This window comes from Saccopteryx bilineata, chromosome 2 (assembly GCF_036850765.1).
Source record: "Saccopteryx bilineata isolate mSacBil1 chromosome 2, mSacBil1_pri_phased_curated, whole genome shotgun sequence".
NCBI classification, from domain to species: Eukaryota; Metazoa; Chordata; class Mammalia; order Chiroptera; family Emballonuridae; genus Saccopteryx; species Saccopteryx bilineata.
The window spans coordinates 6,403,908-6,427,303 of NC_089491.1; the positions used below are offsets into that span (position 1 = coordinate 6,403,908).

The 23,396-nt window shown below is 55.6% G+C and overlaps 1 protein-coding gene across 5 annotated transcripts in view; it reads right to left on the reverse strand.

Moving 5' to 3' along the window:
• The window catches only part of USP20 (ubiquitin specific peptidase 20), a 37,020-nt gene that overhangs the window by 2,426 nt on the left and 11,198 nt on the right, over nucleotides 1–23,396 (reverse strand). For all 5 annotated transcript variants that reach the window (XR_010729026.1, XR_010729027.1, XM_066255962.1 and 2 more), the window contains 21 exons: nucleotides 22,530–22,626; nucleotides 19,301–19,354; nucleotides 17,240–17,302; nucleotides 16,510–16,689; nucleotides 15,333–15,429; nucleotides 14,798–14,867; nucleotides 13,792–13,905; nucleotides 12,561–12,639; nucleotides 8,873–9,320; nucleotides 8,363–8,503; nucleotides 8,004–8,119; nucleotides 7,574–7,746; nucleotides 6,853–6,947; nucleotides 4,337–4,370; nucleotides 4,098–4,143; nucleotides 3,012–3,192; nucleotides 2,795–2,921; nucleotides 2,216–2,385; nucleotides 2,053–2,134; nucleotides 1,027–1,135; nucleotides 58–160 (listed from right to left, as the gene is read on the reverse strand). Coding sequence is in view for 3 of the 5 variants with exons in the window: in XM_066255962.1 (XP_066112059.1) it covers nucleotides 58–160; nucleotides 1,027–1,135; nucleotides 2,053–2,134; nucleotides 2,216–2,385; nucleotides 2,795–2,921; nucleotides 3,012–3,192; nucleotides 4,098–4,143; nucleotides 4,337–4,370; nucleotides 6,853–6,947; nucleotides 7,574–7,746; nucleotides 8,004–8,119; nucleotides 8,363–8,503; nucleotides 8,873–9,320; nucleotides 12,561–12,639; nucleotides 13,792–13,905; nucleotides 14,798–14,867; nucleotides 15,333–15,429; nucleotides 16,510–16,689; nucleotides 17,240–17,302; nucleotides 19,301–19,354; nucleotides 22,530–22,610 (2,563 nt within the window). In the remaining 2 variants the exon portion in view is untranslated. The remainder of the gene's footprint in view (nucleotides 1–57; nucleotides 161–1,026; nucleotides 1,136–2,052; nucleotides 2,135–2,215; nucleotides 2,386–2,794; nucleotides 2,922–3,011; nucleotides 3,193–4,097; nucleotides 4,144–4,336; nucleotides 4,371–6,852; nucleotides 6,948–7,573; nucleotides 7,747–8,003; nucleotides 8,120–8,362; nucleotides 8,504–8,872; nucleotides 9,321–12,560; nucleotides 12,640–13,791; nucleotides 13,906–14,797; nucleotides 14,868–15,332; nucleotides 15,430–16,509; nucleotides 16,690–17,239; nucleotides 17,303–19,300; nucleotides 19,355–22,529; nucleotides 22,627–23,396) is intronic.

The following is a 23,396-nucleotide window of genomic DNA, read 5'->3' on the forward strand; positions in this document are numbered from 1 at the left end:
CTCCCGGGACGCTCCCAGCAGACCCTCCAGGCGTGGAGCCAGGGCCGCTCCACTCACCGTTGTCTCTCCCCTTGACGAAGGCCTCCCACTCCCGGAACCACTGCATGCTGACGCAGTAGATGACGCCCGGTGACTCCTCGGCCTGGAACGCCTTGTTCAGCTGGGCGGGGCGGGCGGGACAGGGAGCCGAGGGAGGGTCCCGTGAGTCTCCCGACACCGCCCAGCCCCACCCCCGCTCTGACACACCACCAGATACCAAGCAGGAGATGCAGAACTCCCACACAGTGCAGAGGAAGTGTCTCCCACGTCCCACCAGTCACACAACTGCCGCTAACATTTTGACGAACGGCTTTCCACGACCTTCTAAGAACTACCGAGAGCACGTGATTGCTGCTGCTTTCCCCGCTGTCTAGAATGGGCTCCCTCACGGACTCTTCTGTCCGCACCGTGTTTCAGTGGCCACAAAGCACGGCGCCTTCTAGCGTCTTTTGCCCAGCCCTCTACTGTTGAATGACAGACGGTCCCCAAGTCCCCAAGTGAGCGGCAGAGGGGAATTTGGGGCCTCCATCCTCACACACACCTGTCCAGGTTGCCACCTGTTTTGTTCCCTGAATGCACCTTCCCATGCCACTTCATTCTCAATAGGGGGACTCTATCCCCCGGGAAAACACCTGCCAATGTCTAATCTTAGTGGTCACCAGCATCGATTAGATACAGGCCAGGGATGCTGCTAAGCCTGCTGTGACACATGGGACAGCTCCCACAATACTCATCCAGCCCCCAGTAGCAGTACCCTGTTCCTTTAACAGCTGCTTACCAGTACGCCAAGCAGGTAGACCCAAACTTGCCAAACCCAACCACTCTGCCCCTAAAACTCTTAAACATCTGGCCAGGCCTGCGGCCAATGATCTCCCACAGAACACAGCCTCCAAACCGAGCCCGACTGACTCTTGTCCTCAAGTCCCCACGTGTCCCCAGCAGAGGCTGGAGGCTCAGCTCCCCCATGCCACCCCCACCTGCATGTACCTTAATGAAGGTGTCGATCTCAATCCGCCTGCGCTTGGCCAGCGCCTCGATCTCCACCTGGCAGATGGAGCACACGTAGAGGTGGTTCACAGCAGGGCCGCCCCCAAACCTGCACGGGGGCAGGGGCAGAACACACACACAGCCTGAGGGGAGGTCCCAGTGGGGCAGGCCGCGGAACTTGCTGGAGTGATTACTGCTGTCCACGTGGCCAGTCCTCCTCGTCCGTGGAGGCAGCCTGGCACTGGTCCCCTGTGCGCCCTGGGCACAGCCTCTTCACCCACCTGTCTTCCTCACTAGACTGACAAGGGCGCCGACGTGCCTGGGCCCAGTACCTCTCTCATGGCTGAAGGACACATGAATGCTCTCGCTTCCTCTCCTGGCTACTGGGCCGGGCTGTGGTGGCTAAGCACCTGACCGCTGGACCCTAAGGACAGTGTCACAGGGGAGCTGCAGGTCCTTGTACAGGTGGGGACATGGATCCCACAGGATTTGCGATGCATCACCCTGTGGGCTTCTGTCCCACCCACCGACAACAGGGCAGAGTCTGCCCCTGACCTGCAAGTGGGTGGGCAAAGCCGGTCCAACAGGAGGCCGGGGCGCCAGAACTCCGTGGCTGCTTCTTCCACACCCGTCTGACCCCTCTCTGGAGGCCATGGCACAGCCTGCCTGCCTGGCTGCAGTGACTCAGGCCTGAACTGGTCCTCAAGAGAGCCACAGGCTCTTAGTCCTAATGAACTTGAACTTGGAAGGCTCTGGACAGCACCAGCCCTCGGCCACGCGAGCCAGGCACGGGGCAGGGGAAGGACGCCACCAGCCTGCCCTGCAGCCAGCACCCCAGGACTAGCTGTGAGGGGGGCCAATACGCTTGCTTCTGCTAGAGCGAGTTTCCTGCCCCTTGTGACTAGAAGGACCCACCAACGCCCACAGATGACATCTTTTTCAGTGCGGACCCAGCTGCAGGGGAAGCCCCCGGCCGAGTGGAGGCAGCGTGGGGGACAGTCCTCCCTGCCCGCCCCGGCGCCGTACCTGCCGTGCAGGTGCTCCCACACGCTCTGGGGCAGGATCACCACCAGGTCGTCGATGTAGTGGTGCTTGTTGGGCGGGATGCCTGCAGAGGAAGGCACAGGGAGGGAGAGGTGGGGCTCGGCCCGCCCGCCCCGCCCTGAGACCACAGCGAAGGCGCCCTCACCTCCGTGGCAGCAGAGGAAGGTGTGGTTGGTGATGGGCCCTGGCTCAGCGAAAGTGTTGAACTTGTTGAGCCATTCCCGGGACACGTAGAACCGCAGCAGGCTGGGCTCCCGCATGGCGGCCAGGGACACCACCTGCTGCCGCTCCCTCACGGCCTCCTCACTGCTCTTCCTGGGGCAGGGGTGGGGGTGGGGGTGGGGTGGGGTGGAGACTTAGCAGCAGCCCTGGGCTCACCGCCCTGCAGGGACACCAGACGCCCCTGTCCAGGGTTCCCTTCAGAGCACTCCCACTTTCCGAATCGAACCCCCGAGCCCCTCAGCCATCCATCCATATCTCAGCGGCCCCACCAACCTCTCTGCCAGAGACCTGACCGCCATCACCTCCCACAGGGACCACCTAGAAAACCCAAACCCAACGCCCTAGGCTCCCCGCTCCCCACGGCCAGAGGGCTCTTTCTTAAACACCTGTACCTTCGCCCTGGGCCTTAAAACCCTGCAGGCTCCCCAACGCCATAGTGCCCAGAGGCCAGCCCCGGGGAGCAGGGGCGGGAGGTCCGGCGCAGCGCCTGCCCCGGGCGCACCTGTAGAAGAGGACGTAGGCCTCGGCGCTCTGCACCACCGTCTCGTGGACCTCGGTGACATACTGGTCATCGAACTCATACCACTGCCCGTTGATCACGTTCTGGCAGTAGGCGATATAGTGGCCACCTGTGCGGGAAGAGGCGGGCAGGCTGCAGACGCCCCAAGGAACGAGCGGGGGCGGGGCGGGGCAGGCTGGGGTGAGGTGCCGGGACTCACTGCCTGCCGTCCCATGGTGGCAAATGACCGACAGCAGGTCGTAGGTGGTGATTCGGGACGTGCACTCCTTGGCGAGGAAGGGGCGCAGGTCGAGCCCCTCAAGGGGGAAGGAGACGTGGGTGCTGATTTTGAAGGAATACATCACCTCGTGCCGAAAGCGTTTCAAGTGAATGCACAGGATCTGGGGGCGGAGCGGGAGTGGTGGTCATTCCAGGGCTGGCCTGGGCCCTGTGACCCTGGGGACCCTGACAGAGGCCTCAAGGCAGGGCTCTGGGACACTCACTAGCCACTGTTTGACCCACTTGGGTCTTGTCACTCAAGTACAGACAAGCAACCCAGTGGCTAGAGCCTTCCCGGGGCCCAGGCTGCTGGTCGGCTCTGCCCCCTGACACGGAGGAATTCTGCGTGGGGGCCAAGCTGGCTCCTTACGTCCCACAACAAAGCCGACGTGAACTGGGCTGAGCTGCACCAACAGGACCGGCTGCCGAGGGGCCGTCCCGAGAGCCAGGCTGGCCCGTCGCGTTTACCGTCCCCAAACTTCGACAGCCAGTTCTGTTGGCTCTGACTGTTAGAAGGCTTCTCCACAAAGGCTTTCCAACCTGCTTGGGGCCATCCCGGGCAGCCACGCCTCGGGCCACGCTCCTCTGCTCCAGCCACACGGGCCTCCCTTGGCTCAGCCCTGCCTGTTCCCACTGAGGGGCTTTGCCACCTGTCCCTGCCCCGCTCTCCCACCATGAGGCCAGCACCAGCCCACACCATCGCCTCAGAAAGGCCTTCCCGAAGCCCTGTCAGCCAGGTCCCCTCCCCTCCCAGCTGTCTGCGCCAGGGGGCCCCCTCAGCGCCCCGACACCTGCCTCGTGGAGGCCACGAGAGCGAGCGCACCATATTACAAAGTAAAATGAGCCCTGTCCCTGTGCCAGACCCTCCCGGAAGATCCCTCAGCCACAGCAGCACCCCCCCCACACACACAGGCCTCTTTAACTCGGAGCCTCTGAGTCAGGGAGGGGCTGGCCTCTGCCTGTTCCGCTGCCACCGGCTGGCGAGGAGAAGGCCTGGCAGGCTGAGGTGCAGGGCTGCTCCACTCACCTCGGGCAACCGCAGGACCTTACAGTACTTCACCCCGTTCCGCAGCCTGGGAGGAGAGAGCAGTGAGGGACAGTGAGTGGCCCGGCGTGGCAGCTGAGGGCCGGACGAACGCCCCACCCACCCTGGTCCCCTCTGCAAGGTCAGGCTCGAACCTCCTGGGGAAAGCGGGGTCTGAATGTGGAACAGACAGAGGGCGGACACAGCAAGTTGGGGAGAAGCCCCGGAATGCACACACTTACTTTTTACACCGTTCACAGCTGTACATGTTGTCACCTGGGGCCGGAAATACAGACACAGGTCAGCAGGGACGGGAAATGGGGAAGCAGAAATGCACGTAATGGTTATGCTAAAGAAATAAACCTGCAGCATGCTGCCTGCCAGAGATGTACTTCAGCCTGCGAGACACACAGGCTGCAAGTGAAGGGATGGAAACATATTCCATGCAAATCGTAACCAGAAGAGAGAAAATGGCTACACTTATGTCAGATAAAATAGACTGTTAAAATCAGAAGAGACAAAGAAGGTCACCATAGTGACAAAGGAGTCAATTCATCAAGAGGATGTGACTGTTGTAAATATAAATGCACCCAACACTGAAGTACCCCAATACTTAAATCAAATATTAACACAACTGAAGGATGATATAGAAAGCAACACAGTAATAGTAGGGGACTCCAAAACTCCACTCTCAACACTGGCTCAATCATCTGAACAGAACAAGAAGGGACCGCAGACCTGAAAGTGTGGATCCCATGGACCTAACAGGCATGCAGGACGCCCCACCCTGCAGCAACAGAACCCACGTCCCCAGAACAGGTCATACGCCAGACCACAACGCAAGCCTTAGCAAATTTAAGAAGACCGAAATCGTATCTAGTATCTTTTCCAATCACAATGGTATGAAACCAGAAACCAATAATAAAAGGAAAACTAAAAAATTCACAACAACCGGTGGGTCAAAGAAGAAATCAAAAGGGAATTCAGAAAGTATCCTGAGACGAATCATACACCAACAAATTGGGTAACCTAAAAGAAATGAATAAATTCCTAGAAATGGATAAATGAAAATAAAATATACCACTGCTAATGAGATGCAGAAAAAGCAGTCCTAAGAGGGAATTTTATAGCAACAAATGCCTATAGTTAAGGGGAAAAACCTCAAATAAGCAACCTAACTTTAAACCTCTAGAAATTAGAAAAAGAAGAATAAACTAAGCCCGAAGTGAGCAGAACGAAGAAAATAATAAAGATTAGCACAGACCTGAATGAAACACACTAGATAGACAACAGTAGGGGGGAAAATCAATAAAACTAAGAATTGGTTTTTTTTGGGAAAAGATAAGGAAAATTGACAAACCTTTAGCTAGATTAAGGAAGGAAAAAAGAGGACTCAAACAAAATTATAAATGAAAGAGGAGATGTTACAACTGAAACCACAGAAATACAAAGGATCAGAAGAGACGACTATGACCAGTCATACACCAACAAACTGGATAACCTAAAAGAAATGAGTAAGTTCCTAGAAACATACCACCTACCAGAATTGAGTCATGAAGAAACAGAAAATCTGAACTAATCACTAACGACTAAAAAGACTAAAGCAATAAAACAAACAAAAAAACACACACACAAAAAAACCTCTCAACAAGGAAAAGCCCAGTGGATTCTACCAAATATTCAAAGAAGAATTCATGCCAACCCTTCTCTAACTCTTACAAAAATACTGAAGAGGAGGGATCCCTCCCAAGCTCATTTTACGGGGCCAATATTACCCTTATGCCGAAGCCAGATAAGAACACAGAGAGAAAAGAAAACTACAGGCCACCATCCCTGATGAGATTCTCAACAGACTTCTGGCAAATTCCACAGCACATTAAAAATGATCATACCCCACAATCAAGTGGAATTTATCTCTAACACACCGATGGTTCAGCATATGCAAGTCAATAAATGCGTTATACTATACTACATTATCAGCAGAAGGAAGGACGAAAATCATATATATAATCCTCTCAGTAGATACAGAAAACCACTTGACAGATGTCAGTACCCATATTTTCATGATAAAATTCAACTAATTGGGTGTATAAGGAGCATACCTCAACACAATAGAGGCCACACGTGACAAGCCCACAGCCAACACCAGCCTCCACAGGGTAAAGGTGATAGAAGAATCAGGGACACTAAAAATCACTCTAAAATCAGGGTCAAGGCTGCCCTCTCTCACTCCTTCTAGTCCACATAGTACTGGATGTCCTAGCCAGAGTCAACAGAAAAACAGCAAAAGGACAGAAATGGGGAATTTCAAAATAGGAAATATTAACAGCCAATACACTTGCAAAAAAAAAAAGTTCGAAGTCATCAATAATCAAGGAAATGCAAAATTAAGAGAAAAATAGCATTTTTGTCTGCCAAATTGGTGGGAGGGAGGGAAGAAGGAAGGAAGGGAGGAAGGGAGGGAGGGAGGGAGGGAGAGGGAGGGAGGGAGGGAGGGAGGGAGGAAGGAAGGAAGGAAGGAAGGAAGGAAGGAAGGAAGGAAGGAAGGAAGAAAGGAAGGAAGGAAGGAAGGAAGGAAGGAAAGAAAAAGAAAACAAACCAGGTGAACCTCTAAGAGCTACAAGGTTGTGGATTAGGAGAGTAAGCGGTCGCAGGTCCAGCCTGGTGGGCAAGCTTGGGACACTGATGGGTGAAACCCGGGAACCTGGCGCTGCAGGCAGACCCAGCGAGCCCGCCCACGCCGGCCTAGGCTCCTCACCCTTCAGCTCATCAGCAGCAAAGAAGGCAGCGAGGCAGTCTTCCAGGGTGATGACCGGCCCCCAGAACCAACTGGGGGTACAGGATACCACGAACCTATGGAGACAGAAAGGGGGTGGCGGGGATGCTGCTAGACCCTGGGCAAGGGTCAGAGTTGGGGACCTCTGGGCTGAGGCCGACCTGGGCCCAGAGAGGCATCTTGGCCCAGTGGGTGGTGGCATGGACAGAATCTGGAGCCAGATACCTGGGGCCACCAGCCAGCAGCTCAGTGCCCTTGGGAGAGTGACGTCATCTCTCCCTGAGCCTCTCCTTCACCATCTGTGAGGGGGCCCTGGCCACGCTGCCATGCCCCAGGCACTGCACAGGTTCCTAGGCCAGGCTGCTAAAGCAGGCATGCGGGCACCGGGGGGCTGTGGAAAGCCTGTTGCCCTCCGCCAGGGCCAGGCCTGCAGTCCAGCTGCCACCTTCCTTTCTAGCTGCTGCTTGGTCACTCCTGTCATTACCTGCCTTCCAGTCCGAGGGCCCACCCGACTCAGGGCATCCCCGTACAGACAAGGGACGCCGCCACCCCACTCATCCTTCAGCCTTGCGCCCCTCTGGGCTTGGCCTCATGCCTCCAAACACATACTTTGCTGTTTAAGGTCTGTCACCAGCCCTGGCCATGAGTCCCAGGAAGGCTGGGCCAGGACAGTCCTGTGTCTGCAGCGGGTGGAGGGGCGTACCTTCGGATATACTCCACAATGAAGGCAAGCCAGCCCTGGGCGCTGTAGCCGTCCCCACAGGCGCCCGGCTTGGCTGGCACATTCTGGTAGATGGCCGAGTGGAGCTTGGCCAGGTCCTCCTTGCCAGGAATGGGCAGTGAGAGGTCCTGAAATGTCTCTACCCTAGTGGACACCTGTGGGGTTAAAGGTCAGCCTGGGTCTCCACCTTCCAGAGTTCTGCCCTGCTCGGACCAAGCAGCGCCTGCACCCCAATCCCCAGCCATCAGCCTGCAGGTGTGAGGCAGGGGGCTGCTCCCCAACTCCACGGCCCTCCTCCTGAAGGAAGGCAGGGGCATCAGGTGGCAAGCGCCCTCTCACCCCACCCCCGCCCCCAGCGAGGACCGCTGAGGCTGCTGCAGGCAGCAGTCCCTCCCCACTCCCGGGCACTCACCCGGTCACAGGTGAGACACTGCACCAGGCTGAGGATGGAGCCGTCGAAGATGTCAGAGATGACGCTGCGGTAGCGCTGCTCCTTCCGCCGCCGGCTGCCCGTGCTCAGCACCTGGGCTGGGGGCACAGCAGGAACTAGGGCCACCCCCCTGGCCTACCTGGGCCCAGGGGCCAGAGCTGGGGTGTGCCTGGCCAGCACGTGGGGCCCTATCTCTGGCCGGGTGTGCAATTCACCTCCTGGTGCCTCAAGCATGGTCCGTAAGGTGGGGCTCCCCACTCGTGTCCCGGGTGTTTGGCAGGATGTCCCCTCCCCACCCTGAGAACAGGCGTGGAGCCCGCCCACCCAGCCGGCCCACAAACCTTTCTTGAGCACATAGGCTGGCCCCACCCTCACGGGGCTCGCTCGAGGGGGGCTGCTGGCCAGCTTGGCGTGGCCCTCGTGGCGGTGGACGGGGCTGCAGGGCCGAGATGTGCTGCGCATGTGGGCCTCGTTGTCGGGCTCTGTGGGCAGAGAGGCGGCCGTGCTGGCCAGGGCGGCAGAGCCAGCTCCGGGGCCTGGAGTCGAGGGGGGGCAGGGACCACCCACCAGCACCTCATACAGGGACTGAGGCGTGAGCCCACCACGTGCCCCATCTGTGCCCACGCACACATCTCATGTTTGCTGCAGAGGACTCTGGGCTCCGGGGGGCTCTGAGTCCCACCCCAGCTTTATCAGCTTTATGAGCCTGGACACATCACTGAGCCCACTTCTCACCCAGCTGGGCCTCGTGGGAGACCCCCAGTGGGGGCAAACTGAGCATGTCGGTGCTCGTCCTGCAGGAGGTGCTGGACAAACAGCTGCGGTTCCCCGAGCGGCCGGCCGGCCGGTACCTGGTGTCCGGCAGGGGCTGGTGGACTGTGGGGAAGGCGGCTGAGCCTCTGGGGGCTGGTGGTCCAGGGTGGCCATGGCGGTGTCCACATCGGCGTCCTCGTCCACTTGCTCCGAGTTTGTGCGCTGCTGGCCCCAGGAGAACTTGCGGTCCTTCATCCGCTCCTTCTCAGAGATGGCGCGGCCCGTCTCGTCCGCGATCAGCAGCTCCGTCTCAGCTTGCGAGCCGCCCCCACTGCACCCCTGCCCGTCGCCCTCACCCCTGTCGCTGCCTGAGTCACAGGACAGAAACTCGTCCTCTGATGGGCTCCGGTCACCCTCCCTCTTCTCATCTGTGTCACTGGAGTCTGAGTCCCGGGCCTCCGACAGGGTCGTTGCTGCTGCCAACACTGGCTCCTTGAGCTCCTCATGCAGCTGGTCCATGAGGCAACGCAGGAACTCCTGAGTGTCCTGGAACCAGGGGCGGGCGGCCCGTCAGCAGGGCTTCCCCGGGGTGGGAGGAGCCTGCCACAAGCACCCTGCTGCTTCTGATGACAACAGTCACTTTTTTTAAAAGATTTTATTTATTCATTTTAGAGAGAGGGGAGAGGGGGAGAGATAGAGAGAGAGAGAGAGGGAGGAGCAGGAAGCATCAACTCCCATATGTGCCTTGACCAGGCAAGCCCAGGGTTTCAAACCGGCGACCTCAGCATTTCCACGTCGATGTTTTCTCCACGGCGCCACCACAGGTCAGGGCAGTCACTTCATCTAGCAGGTCCTCACTGGTGCCCTGTGCGGGTGTGCGGGTGTGCCGGTCGACTCCTCCCAGAACCCTCCATGGCAGCCTGTCCTAACCTCCGCTCTGCTGAGCACACTAAGGCTCAGAGAGGGTGAGTGTCCCCTGCCAAGTCACACAGCAGCTGTAAGGCGGCGGAGCCGAGATCCCTACCATGTCCATTTGACTCCCAGCTGCTGCTCTTCATCACCTGTAGCCTGGCTTCCGACTCAGTGCGGGAGAGAGCAGAGGTATCACATTTAGCCACTAAAGCCACCTTGCTCTCTAAAGGAAGGGACACTGGGGGCAGGCAGGGAGCCCCAGAAAGAAGGAAGGTGACGTGGGACACGAGGCCTCGGCTAAGTTCCACAGGCAGCAGTGCCACCTGCAGGCCAGGCCGCCTGCACCCTCGACCTGCTCTCATTCTCGGGGCCCGGCTGCGGCCACGGTGCCCGCCTTCCCAGGCCCTGCGCAGGAGCACAGGACCTCACCTTCCCACAGACTGGGTATGACTTGCGCTAAGCTGTCGCTTCAGGTCTCAAGCCACAGTGGTGACACTCTACTCTGCCTGCTGTCTGACTGTGTCACCAGCCCAGCAGGACGCCAGGGCAGCACGGTCTCTGGCACAGCCGGCCCGAGCCTCGCCGAGAGCGACGTGCACCTGGGAGGTGCTTTAGGGCAGTGTGTCCCGACCGTGGGTCTGCGGACCAGTGCCGGCCTGCCAGAAACCCGGAAACCGGACCGGGGTTAAACAACACTGCTCAGCCTGGCCTGTGCTGGTGCAGTGGACAAAGTGTCCACCTGGAACGCTGAGGTCGCCGGTCCAAAGGCCTGGGCTTGCTCGGTCAAGGCGCATACAAGCAACCAACGAACAACTGAAGTGTGGCAACTCTGAGCTGATCCCTCTCGCTCCCCCGCCCTTCTCTCTCCTTTCCCTGTAAAGTCAATAAACAAAATCTTAAGAAAACAAACAAACAAAAACTCATGGTTTTTAAAATGTCTGAAGATGGTGACAGCAGCTGGCCTCCCAAAGCTGGGGGCATTTTGTGCTATGCTGGGCCCCTGGGGTGAAGCCCGGATGTTACCCCCCACCCCCGGCCCACCTCCTGACCACAGGGGGCAGGCATCGTGCAGTGGCCAGACCCAGCCCAGCACCCAAAGCCCGCATCAGATATGGGGAGGGGGCCTCGCTCTCTCCATTCTTGTGTGTGGGGGTGCTCAACATGGATTTCCTTGGGCGAAGTGCCAAACTCAAAGATCAGAGAAATTAACCACTTCCTTATCTGGTGTTAGGGTGGGGGGTGAAGACATGAGTCCCATGTCAGGGGCACTGAAAGGTTCTTTAGAAAACAGGCCCCCGACACACCATCTACTGTTCTCTCTGGTTCTTCCTTTTACAGCACCTTCTGGCCACCGAGAGGCAACGGCTGTGTCTACAAGTCAGACTCAGAAATGTCCTGATCTGGGTGGAGGTCAGGCAGCAGGCGAGTGGCCCTACTCCATAGCGTCCTCGCCGAGAGTCCGAGGCCAGCAAGGCACCTCAGGCAGGATGAGGGTGGCCCTGAGGGATGGGACGGCTCCCCCTAGGCCTAGATCCCATCCCTGCAGCCTGTGCTGTGTGACCTGGGCGAGCTGCAGAACCTCTCTGAGCCTCAGCTCCTTACCAATAACACAGGGGTGACAACAGGGCCCACTCTAAGAGTTCTGTGGGGACAAACAGGGCTGTACCTATGTGGCAGGTGGCAACCTGACTTAATAAACGGCAGCTGCTGGATTTTGATCCCTGTGCAGACATTATCACTCGCCAAAAAGAGTGATGTTCAGGCAGCGCCGGGCTTCTCAGCTGGGAGCCCAGCGTTCGTCCAGCTGAGGGATGAGCAGAGAAGCGGCGAGCAGCTCACCCAGGGAAGCGATGGGGGCAGGGTGGTGGGGGCTGAGGCATCCCTCACATGACCGTTGCTGCTCCTGGCCCCCCCACGTTCTGGTAGCAGAAACAGCACCCCAGACAGGCCAGCTCCACCAGCAAGCCCAGCAGTGAAACCCCAGCTGAGTGACAGTCAGGGCCAGAAACTGCACCATGATCAGCTTGGGTTGGGGCCGATATTTCTATGTGGCTTCATTCTGCTTCATCTTAGTCTCATTATTTTATGCAACAGAAGATATCGGTTTCAAAGGGGAGCTCTAGATTTACAAGACTTCTGATAAAATGTTTATTTTAACAAAAGTGAAACTCTGCCTGTGGTTTGGAAAATGAGAAACCACATCCCACTCGGAATATGGTGCTGAGGCACATTCTGGAGTCAGCCTGCCCGAGGTCAAATTTCCCTCTACCGCCTGACCAGGCAGTGGCGCAGTGGACAAAGCGTCGGACTGGGATGCGAAGACCCAGGTTCGAGACCCTGAGGTCGCCAGCTTGAGCGCAGGCTCATCTGGTTTGAGCAAGGCTCACCAGCTTGAGCCCAAGGTCGCTGGCTCAAGCAAGGGGTCACTCGGTCTGCTGTAGCCCCCCCGGTCAAAGCACATATGAGAAAGCAATCTATGAACAACTAAGGTGCCGCAACAAAAAACTGATAATTGATGCTTCTCATCTCTCTCTGTTCCTGTCTATCTGTCCCTATCTATCCCTCTCTCTCTCTCTCTTCTCTCTCTCTGTAAAAAAATAAAATAAAATAAATTTCCCTCCACCATGTGTACCAGCCGTGTACCCTGGGTAAGCGCCTTGGCCGCTGAGCCTTGGTCTCCCCGTCTGTCAGATGTGTGGGCGGGGAGAGAACCCCAGCAGGTTGCTAGGAGTCTCCAATACCTTCAACGTGAAGGGCTCAGGCCCCCTCATGGCACGGAGCGTCTGCCGCCGTTTTCCACGGTGTTCTCGGCTTCAAAGCAAGGCCTGGTCGGTAATGGCCCTGCGTGTCCCCGGGGCAGCTCAGATGGCCTACCTGCTGGGCATAGCCTCGGAACATCGGGTTGACCAACTTGATCCCGTGGGACAGGCTGGTGGGAAGCACGTAGCTCGGGCTGCAGGAGACCAGACCCCGTCAGTGCAGGCGCCCTGCTCCGAGCTCCCACCCCCTGAAGGCTGACAGGCAGGAGGGCCGGATCGGACTCGCGAGGGGTTCCTGCACCTTCGGGAGGTGGTGACTGGCCAGCAGCCCCAGCGGGCCCACCCAGGCCATGAGCTCTTGACCCGATGCCATCATTTCCCACTAGTCCCATGACAAATCTACTTTAAAACTGTTTCCATTCCAAAATAATTATTCTGGTTTTTCTCATTTCAAAAGTAATACATGTTCATTACTGAAAAATCTAGTACAGCGTAGGGAATATAGTCAGTAAGCAAGCATGGTGCCAGATGGGCACTAGATTGACCCGCGGCATCACTGGGTAGGTGATGTACGCGTCTAACCATCACGTTGTCCACCTGAAACCAATATAATACTGAATGTCAAGTACAACTGAAAAAGAAAAGTTTAAAATTTCAGAAAAGCCCAACAAAGAAACATACCACTAAGCACCACCCAAAGATAAAATACCATGAACACTTCTAGATTTTTCCATGAAAACACAAGCACATACACAAAATTACATGCAATGTATATACGTAAGTACACGTGGCCTTTTACAAAATTGGAATTATATTGCATCATACTACTTTATGATCTGCTTCTGTATTTAAAATTTTCTAAACCTTCATTTTAAATTTTCCCACTTTTTACTTTTTCTGGAGAAATGGGTCTAATCTAAGCTCCTGGTCTTTAATTCATGTCCCACTGAGCTAAAGCGCCAGTCACCACCTAGGAGGTCTTCCCGCGCGTACAGCACAGCTGGGACTCAGGAGCGGTCATGATGGCTGTCTGGGCCTTGGCACTCACATCTGTGACGTGACTTCGGCTGCAAGCAGCACCAGGTTCAAATTCTAGCTCCCTCTCTCATTAGTTGTGACCTCGAGCAGGCCCCGTCAGTCTCTCTGAAACTCAGCTTCCCCAGCTATAAAACAGCCTGCGGTGCCCCCCACCTCCTAGGGTTGCCTGGAGCGTTGCCTTCAGCATTGCCAAGGGCGCAGTGCAGCAAGGGCCCCTGGGGCCGAGTGCCTAGGAAGTGCCCCCGGAGCAGCAGAGAGGAAATCCCCACCCAGCCCCAGACACCTGCCCCAGTCGGGCTGCCACTCACCGTCTTCTGTGCCAGACCTCAGACACCAGCTTCTGGTAGCTCTTGCACAGGGCTGGTTTCTTGTCTGTGCGCACTAGACCTCCACACTCTAGGAAGAACTGGGTCAGCGGGGGGCTGGGGCACGGGGAGTGGAGTGGGTCGGGTCAGGGGAGAGAAGGGGCATGCGGCATTATTTAAAACCAACTAGGAGAGGTGCAAGCTCTGTATGTGTGTGGGGGGGACACACTGCAGCGCCCTGGAGCTGAAGATGCCTATGGATGCCTGTCATGTGCTGAATTCTGTCCCGCAAATTTATATGTTGAAGTCCTAACCCCCAGTGCCTCAGAATGGGACTGTTTTTGAATACAGGGTCTTTAAAAAGATGATTCCATTAAAATGACATCATCAGGGTAGGCCCTAATCCAATGTGACTGATGTCCTATTAAGAAGGGGAAATTTGCCTGACCTGTGGTAGCACAGTGGATAAAGCATCGACCTGGAAATGCTGAGGTCGCTGGTTTGAAACCCTGGGCTTGCCTGGTCAAGGCACATATGGGAGTTGATGCTTCCAGCTCCTCTCTCTCTGTCTCTCTCTGTCCCTCTCTGTCTCCTCTCTAAAATGAATAAATAAAATAAAATAAAAAAAAAAAAGAAGGGGAAATTTTACCGGACTGGTAGTGGTCCAGTGGCTAGAGCATTGACCTGTGACGCTGAGATCCCAGGTTGAAACCCTGAGGGCGCCGGCTTGAGCATGGTCATGCCAGCTTTAGAGTGGGATCTTCTGCTTGAGCGTGGGATCATCGACATGATTCCATGGTCACTGGCTTGAGCAAGGGGTCATTAGCTCAGCTGGAGCCCCTGATCAAGGCATGTCTGAGAAGCAAGCAGTGAACAACTAAAGTGATGCAACTACGAGCTGATGCTTCTCATCTCTCTCCCTTCCAGTCTCTATCTCTCTGGCAAAAGAAAAAAAAGGAAGGAAATTGGACAGCTCCTCGGCCCCACTCCCAGATGTGGGACAACCTACCAGTTGGACAGGGCCTGCAGGGCCGCGTTCATGTAGCAGGAGTTCCCAAGGTTCTTCATGCCCGTCAGGCCTAGAAACCGGTGCACAGGGGAGGGCCGGTGAGCACCTGCCCCACGTGGGACCCTCACAGTCCACACCTGGAGACAGGACCCAGCCAGAGGGGGACACGGGGGGCTGAGGTCCCCCCCCCGAGATCTGCCAAGTAAGTTAACGTGGTTTCCACTCACTAGTACGGTCACCTGAGTGTCTCAGACAGGACAACTGCCCTCCATCCATTCCCGGCCCACTGTCCGCACCACGGGCAAGGGGGTCTGTGCAGAGGGGCCAGCCTTCCCAGTGTCACACACGGAGACCGGGCAGGAGGACTGTCCAGCCTCCAGGACTCGGCTGGGCAGCCGGCCCTCCAAGGGAAGCCACCACGTACCGGTATGTAAGCCAGCCGTCACTCTGCCCAGCACCCGGTGTGGGCACAGCCTCCCGCCCAGAGCCGAGGTCCCAGCCTGGCCCACCAGCCTCCCTGTTCTGGGGCCGCTACCTCGAGGTTTCAGGTCATCGTCCTCTGACTCGGACTCTCCTTCATCGGCCACGGCAATAGGGACAGCTTTCAGAGGGTGGGAGGGCGGTGGAGAGTCCTGTGTGCAAGAGCCGGAGAAAGGACAAGCGGGGTGAGGAGGGGGGGGAGAGGTACCGACAGTCCTGCTGCGTGGAGGACCCGGTGGAAAGAGCTGGAATTGCTGGCCCCGCCATGGGAACTTGTATAGAGAATAATAATTATTTATTTCATTTATAATACATTTGGGAAAAATAGAGACAAAGAAGAACAACATGCAATCCTACTGTCCTGAGGCAACCAGTTAAAAGTCTCTATGTAACAAAACAAAAGTCTATATGTATCCGTAACAAATGTATTCGTATAAATTTTTGACTGTTAATAGACCTGTGCACGCATGCGTGCGCGCGCGTGCGCGCGCGCGCGCACACACACACACACAGTACAATACAATGTTATTGTATGCATTACTTTATAGTCTTTTTTGTAAAAAAATCACAAACAGCTACCACATCTGCAAATGTATTCCACAAACCCTACTGAGCACTGTGACATGAAGGTCACTGAGTGCGGAGGAGGTGCAGGGCGCAGACACCTCCAGGCCTCCCAGAGCTCCGGCTCGGCTGGCCAACCAGACAGCTGCTTACAGCCACAGCCCGAGGCCGGGCTGCTGCGAGGGCTCGCTAAGCCTGCCACCTGTGAGGGCCGCACGGCGTCCTGCTCGGTGCATCGCCTGGGTGGTTTCGGGCATTTCCCATAGAGAAAGTCGCAGCCCTGACGACTCATGATTGCCCTGGGACCCGTTTTAGACCTGGGGCTGCCAGGGGCTCTCCCAGGCCTGGCAGCATCTGCACTGGCCCCTGGCTCGGGCTCACCCAAGCCCTGCATTTACACACGGGGTCTCCCCCTGGCCTGTGCGCTCCCTGAGGGAGGCCCAGATCCCAGTCACCTGCGCGTCCTCATCGCCTCACACAAGCCTGGATACAGAGCGGGGTTCAGTGAGCATCCGCTGACACGAGCTCCCCAAAGCCACCGGGGAGTGGTGACCAGGCAGAGGCACTGTTGGGACACACTAATCCATGCTCCACGGGGACTCTGGTCATACCGCCCCGCCCCGGACACATAGTACAACCAAGTGAGCTGAGTCTGCCGTACCCCTTACCTGCTCAGAGAATTTGGGTGAGGAGGCCGGCAGGTGAGCCGCCAGCCGCCGGGAACACCTGTGCTCCTGCAGCATGGCCCCAGCCTCCCGGAGCCGCGGCTCCAGGAACACCTCCTTCTCACAGGCATAACACCACACCCGGAACGTGGTTAGGTTCACCGTCAGGTTGTGCTTTTTTGCCTAGAAAGCAAGGTCCAAAATAAGGTCAAGGACACACAGACCTAGGGTCTGACCCATGGTGGCGCGGCGGATAAAGCTTTGACCTGGAACACTGAGGTCGCCAGTTCAAAACCCTGGGCTTGCCTGGTCAAGGTGCATATTGGAGTTGATGCTTCCTGCTCCTCCCCCCTTTCTCTCTCTCTCTCTTTCTCTCTCTCTCTTCCTCTCCCTTCTCTAAGATGAATAAATAAAATCTTGAAAAAAAGAACACACGGGCCTAACAGGTGCCTCAAGCCGGTGTCGGCTGCATCGCCCCTCAGCTCTCAGCAAAGACCCCGGGACAGAGGCCTGGAGCTGCGAACCAGTCTGCCTCCTGCCAGGAACGCAGGGCTGCCGCTGAGCAAGCGCCTGCCTGCCTGGGTTTCAGCTCCGCTTCTGTGCTGTGATTACTCCCACTCTGTGGAGACAGCCATGAGGCCCAGAGCGGGTAGATGGGCCGGGAGGTGGCCGGAGCAGGGGCTGGAGCTCTGGGCTGCCTGACCGTGGGCCCTGCTCCGGCCACCACACTCACCTGCGCGTGAATGGTGCTATGATCAGCGAAGGATTCTCCGCAGCCAACGTAGGGGCACGCGACCTGGGAAAAGAGGGGAGGAGAACGGATTGGGGGTGGCCCAGGAGAGGGTGCCCGCGCAGTGAGCCGGCGTCCCCCACCTTCACCTGAGAGGGCTCTGTCCAACAGGGAGGCTCTGCCACTCTGCAGAAACACAGGTGTCTACCCCTCAGGCTCCAGAGAAGCTGTCCCTCCCTCTCCTGGAAAAAGCCTGGGCAGGGCCACAGCTGGTCCTGGGCAAAGACCCTCTGTGCCTCCACTTGTCCCTATTTACCAAATTCCTGATGGGCTAGTCACTGGGGTCTACAGTTCTGGTGGGATGCCTGGGTCTCAGCCACTTTCTAGTGGAGGATGCTGGATGGGCAGAGGTGGTGGGGCCCAGAGCTGATCCGGTGCCCCGTGGTGCAGCCAGCATGGCCCTGACCACCCTGCCTCTGGCCTTGCCCTCTCCCCTCCCAAATCTACCCATCTACCAAGGACCAGCGCGGGCCTCCCCATGGCGGGCCTCCCCACAGTGGGCTTGTGTCTCCCCGGGAGCGCGTGCGGGCCTTTCCACCCGTGGTCAGCCCTGCACAGGCTGCCGAGGGCCTTTCAAGACAGAAGGGACGTGGTTTTCTGCGTGAATTTTCTGTATCTGTCTCTCTGGGGGAACTGTGGGCTCCCAGGAGGCGGGTCCATGTCTCACACTTCTTGCCGTCCACTCTGGGGCCCAGATAGTGTCTTTTTTTTTTTTTTTTTAAATACTGTTTTTATTTAATTTTATTTATTCATTTTTTTAGAGAGGAGAGAGAAGGGAGAGAGAGAGGAGAGAGAGACAGAGAGAGAAGGGGGAGGAGCTGGAAGCATCAACTCCCATATGTGCCTTGACCAGGCAAGCCCAGGGTTTCGAACTGGCGACCTCAGCATTTCCAGGTCGATGCTTTATCCACTGCGCCACCACAGGTCAGGCCAGATAGTGTCTTACAATATATTTTATACTGAGTGTCAGGACCAAAAGGATGAAGCCAGGGTCCCCCGGGGGGCCCTGTGTCTTCTGCAAAGACAGAATTGAACTGTGACATCGTCACCACCTCAAGCTGTCTTTTTTTTTCTACTTGCATTTGTTTTTTTAAAAATATGAAGTCATTTTTAGTATGATTTTAAAATGTAAAACGTGTGTGTAGAAAATTTTAAAAATACTAGAGAATTAGAGAAAAATCAATATATCAATATTACCCATAATTCTAGTACCCACCAAAAACCATCATGTTATGATATATGTTGTTGGTCTTTTTTTATTTATTTAATTTTTTCATTTTTTATTTTATTCATTTTTAGAGAGGACAGAGAGGGAGAGAGAGAGAGACAGAGAGGGAGAGAGAGGAGAGAGAGACAGAGAGGGGGAGAGAGAGAGAGAGGAGAGACAGAGAGAGAGAAGGGGGGAGGAGCTGGAAGCATCAACTCCCATATGTGCCTTGACCAGGCAAGCCCAGGGTTTTGAACCTGCGACCTCAGCGTTTCCAGGTCGATGCTTGATCCACTGCGCCACCACAGGTCAGGCTGTTGGTCTTTTTAATAAACAATAATCAAAACATGACCAGATCCTACTGGATGCTGTGGACAGCCACACCCCTTGCTACGCCTGTCACAGGCACCTTCTCCTGGAGTTCCCTCCCCCACCCCCTACAGGGCAGGGATGTCCTTGTGCGTGGCTCCTAGTCATCAGTGGGACAGGCTGCTGCTAAAAGTGCCCAGGCTCAGAGCAAGAACCCTAAATCAAGACTCACATGTGTGAGTAGGAAATGCTGCCTCTTATGCAGATGGGCCCATCCCGTCCAGAATTTTCTTAGACCTGCTTTTTCCTCTTGTCATTTTAATGGCTGCCAAGGTGGCCAGCCAGAGACTTGGCTGACTCTGGGGTCTGCTTGGCTTGGGAACTGCACCTGAGACATTCACGCGCTGTGTCCCTGCCCAAGGTTCCGGCAGTGCCCAGAGGGGACAGGTGTTCCCAGCCTAGCACACCCGGCAGCTGCTCCGTCTTACCTGGAGGCAGGCCCACAGGTTCGGCCCAGAAACACCACAGGTCTGACAGCTGCCCTGTGGGAGGCGAAGGAGAAAGCTGGAGCTGTGACAGCCTGAGGGGGACCCTCCGAGCCCCAGCCGCTCCAGCCGGGAGGGCACACCCGCCTCGCTGACACTCAGGACTGAATGTCTCCCCTTAGACGCTTAGTTTGCACCAGAAAGGCTCTCACCAGCCCATGGATCTAAATTTGTTCCCCGTTTTACCCTTTATTGCTTGACTTGTGTTTTATTATGTGCCTGCAGAAACATTTTCCATACAATTATTGAGACTTAGACCCTTCATCTGCAATCTCATCACACCTTCTCCTCTTCCTCCCTCCCCACCCCCAGACAATGGGCTCCAGGAAAAAGAGGTGGCCTGTTTTGTGTACTCCTGTGACTTCACAGGGTCTGTACAAATTAGATCAATATACTTGTGGACCACAAAAAACAACCAGGTTATTGGTGATCTGAGTGACAGAGCCTTCTTCTTGTCAACCAATGTCTCCCCTGCTCATTCTAGTAACAGAACGCGGGAACTCTGGCTGGGCCCTTCGCCAGCCAGCTGCGGACGGGTTTCTCAACCCGCACTGTGATCATGGAGCTCAGTGCCTCACACGAGATAGTTTACTTTTTCTTCCTTGTGAGCTGCCAGCTTGTACCTCGCCCCCTGAGGGTCTCTTTAAACAGTGCTGGCTCCATTCTGTAGGTGCTGAAGGCATGCTCTCTGAAACGCAGACCCGACATGTCTCCAACCGCTCTAACCCAAACACTCCCGAGAGGCTGCACGGCCCAGCCCACGCCTTCCCGTGCTCTGCCTCCCCCTTCCCATCTCATTCCTCTCCCTGTTCCCACACGCCCCCATTCCCGCCTCCTCTGGAGGAAACGTCCTCCGGTGGGTTCCCTTAGTCCTCTGGGCAGGCTGGGAAAGAAACTCAGCATCAGACAAGGCAAAGGCGCAGGACCTCGCACAGTCCCTCCTCCCAACCGCACAAGAAGCGAAGCTACTTCAAAAGAAGTCACAGGTACTTTGAAGAACTGATCCCTCATGCTGGCCAGGACTAAACCAGCTCAGGCCAAAGGCCAGCAGCACCTGCTGGTGCAGGGAGGCTGAACACCGGCCTGCATGCCCAGAACAAAGAGCTGACAACATGCCTAAGAACCCGACCCAACGACCCCACTGCTGGGAATGTGCCCTGCGTGGGGCTCTGTCCCTGCAGAGTGACATTTCTACAAGACCGTTCATCACAGCGTCACTTGCTCCAGCGGTAGGTGGCAAAGAGCCCAGCTGTCCACCCGCGGAGGGTCGGTTATCGAGTCCACGTGGTGAAACAGAGTGCAACAAGACAAGCAGTGAGAAAGCTGTCCCAGTGGGCCACCGTCAGGAGCCCTCCAAGGACCGTGGTCATGTGAATTAAGCACGCTATAAAAGGGTCTCCAGTATGCTACCTTCTATGAAATAAAGGGGGAAAGGAAAAATAAGCCTATTTTCATATGTTTGCATGAAGAAACTGAAAAGATGCAAACTAAACTAATGGAAGTGGTTACCTGAGAGTGGGTTGGGGAGGGTGCGCACAGGGGGCAGGAGGGGGCTTCTTGACATTTCTTTCTCTTTTTCTTGAATAAGAGAAAGTTTATTTAGAAAATCACAGAGGTTAAAGAAATGAGTCGTAGAAGAAACGGGCCCAGGAAACAAGTTACAGAGGCAAAGAAGGGGCCTTGGAGCTCAGGGGACCTGGGGGGGGAGGGAACGGGAAAGGTGTGGGTGTGCTCAGAGGGGAGAGCGCCCCACATTTCTATTCTTATTTGTTTATTTTTTTACAGAGACAGAGAGTGAGTTAGAGAGAGGGATAGACAGGAACAGAAAGACAGGAACGGAGAGAGATGAGAAGCATCAATCATTAGTTTTTCGTTGCACATTGCGACACCTTAGTTGTTCATTGATTGCTTTTTCATATGTGCCTTGACCGCGGGCCTTCAGCAGACTGAGTAACCCCTTACTGGAGCCAGCGACCTTGGGTTCAAGCTGGTGGGCTTTTTTTGCTCTAACCAGATGAGCCCACGCTCAAGCTGGCGACCTCGGGGTCTAGAACCTGGGTCCTCTGCATCCCAGTCTGACGTTCTATCCACTGCGCCACCACCTGGTCAGGCCACATTTCTATTCTTTTTTTTTTTTTCAGAGACAGAGAGAGAGAGTCAGAGAGAGGGATAGACAGGGACAGACAGACAGGAACGGAGAGAGATGAGAAGCATCAATCATTAGTTTTTCGTTGCACATTGCGGCACCTTAGTTGTTCATTGATTGCTCTCTCATATGTGCCCTAACCAGGGGGGCTACAGCAGACCGAGTAACCCCTTGCTGGAGCCAGTGACCTTGGGTCCAAGCTGGTGAGCTTTTGCTCAAACCATATGAGCCCGTGTTCAAGTTGGCGACCTCAGGGTCTCAAACCTGGGTCCTCTGCATCCCAGTCCGACGCTCTATCCATTGCGCCACCGCCTGGTCAGGCCATTTCTATTCTTTTTTTTAATTTATTTATTTTTTACATTTTATTTATTCATTTTTTTAGAGAGAAGAGACACAGGGAGAGAAAGAGAGAAGAAAGAGATTGAAAAAACAGAGGGAGGAGCAGGAAGCATCAACTCCCATTTGTGCCTTGACCAGGCAAGCCTGGGGTTTCGAATGGGCAAGCTATTCGTTCCAGGTCGACGCTTTTACCCACTGCACCACCACAGGTCAGGCCCATTTCTATTCTTATAATCTTTCATTTTTGAACCATGTGAGAGTCTTACCTATTCAGAAAAATTTTAATTTAACATAGAAAGATGATGACACATCCTCCCTTCTCAGAGGCCCACCTCCTCATGGCGGTCACCCTGAGCCCTCCCCCAGGCACGGGGTAATAAATACTGTCCACAGAGTCTCAGCGCAGAGTCTCAGGGCGGGCCGTTCCCTGCCCTAGAGAGGCTCTGTGCACTTGCTGCGGGGGCGGATGGGCGGAGCCTCGGTGCCTCCCAGACAGGTGGGAGGGGCAGTGGCTGACAGTGATGACACCGGCCCAGAAGGCCCCTAGAGCAGACGCCAGCTTTGCCTCTCCCGCAGGAGAAGCAGAGGCTGTTGCGAAGCCAGTTCTGCTGCTTCAGGAATGTCAGTACTCCAAAAACGTGGAAGCCCTGAGCGTGGGTCTCGGCCTCATAATGTGTGACGCTTTACCTTAGATTTAAGCAGCAAGTTGTCTTTGGTCACCTCCCCTACAGAGTCAAGGTGAGGGCAAAGGTCCCTGGAGTCCCCCATCCTGGCCTGGTCTCACCTACAGGAAACACAAAAGAGTCCCAGGTTAGATACGGCAGACGCTCGGAGGGTTCTCAATGGGCCTGTGCGAACTGGTGGAGTCGGAATCAGTCAATGTCACCTTTCTGGCTGTGATACCGCACCACAGCCACACCAAAGGTGTGGTATCACTGGCGGGACCGGCTGAGGGGCATGTGGGACCTCCTGGTACATTTTTGGCAACTTCCTGTAAACTATAATTATTTCAAAAGACAATGTTTAAAAATAAATAACTGAATAAATGCCTCCACCACCCAATATTTGAGCAGAAATCATACCAAGGACTCTGACTGCTGATTCTAGCTCCAAACTGTTGCCAAGAAATGTCCAAAACCATCTGACCGGTGGTGCTACAGTGGAAAGAGCATCAGCCTGGGATGCTGAGGTCTCAGGTTCAAATCCCTAGAGTCACAAGTTTGAGTGTGGGCTCATCTGGCTTGAGCGCAGGCTTACCAGCTTGAGCGCGGGGCTGCTGGTTTGATCATGAGATCATCAACATGATCCCATGGTTGCTGGCTTAAGCAAGGGGTCGCTGGCTCGGCTGCAGCCCCCCCCCCAGCATCTCACCCACCTATCAAGGCACATAGGAAAAGCAATCAATGAAAAACTAAAGTGACGCAACTACAAGTTGCTGCTTCTCATCTCTTTCCCTTCCTGTCTCCCTCTCTCCCTCTCTCTCTTGCAATAAAAGAAAAAGAAAAAGAAAAAGAAAAGCCCAAACCAGCCAAAGCTGTAAGTGGAGTAGAGAAG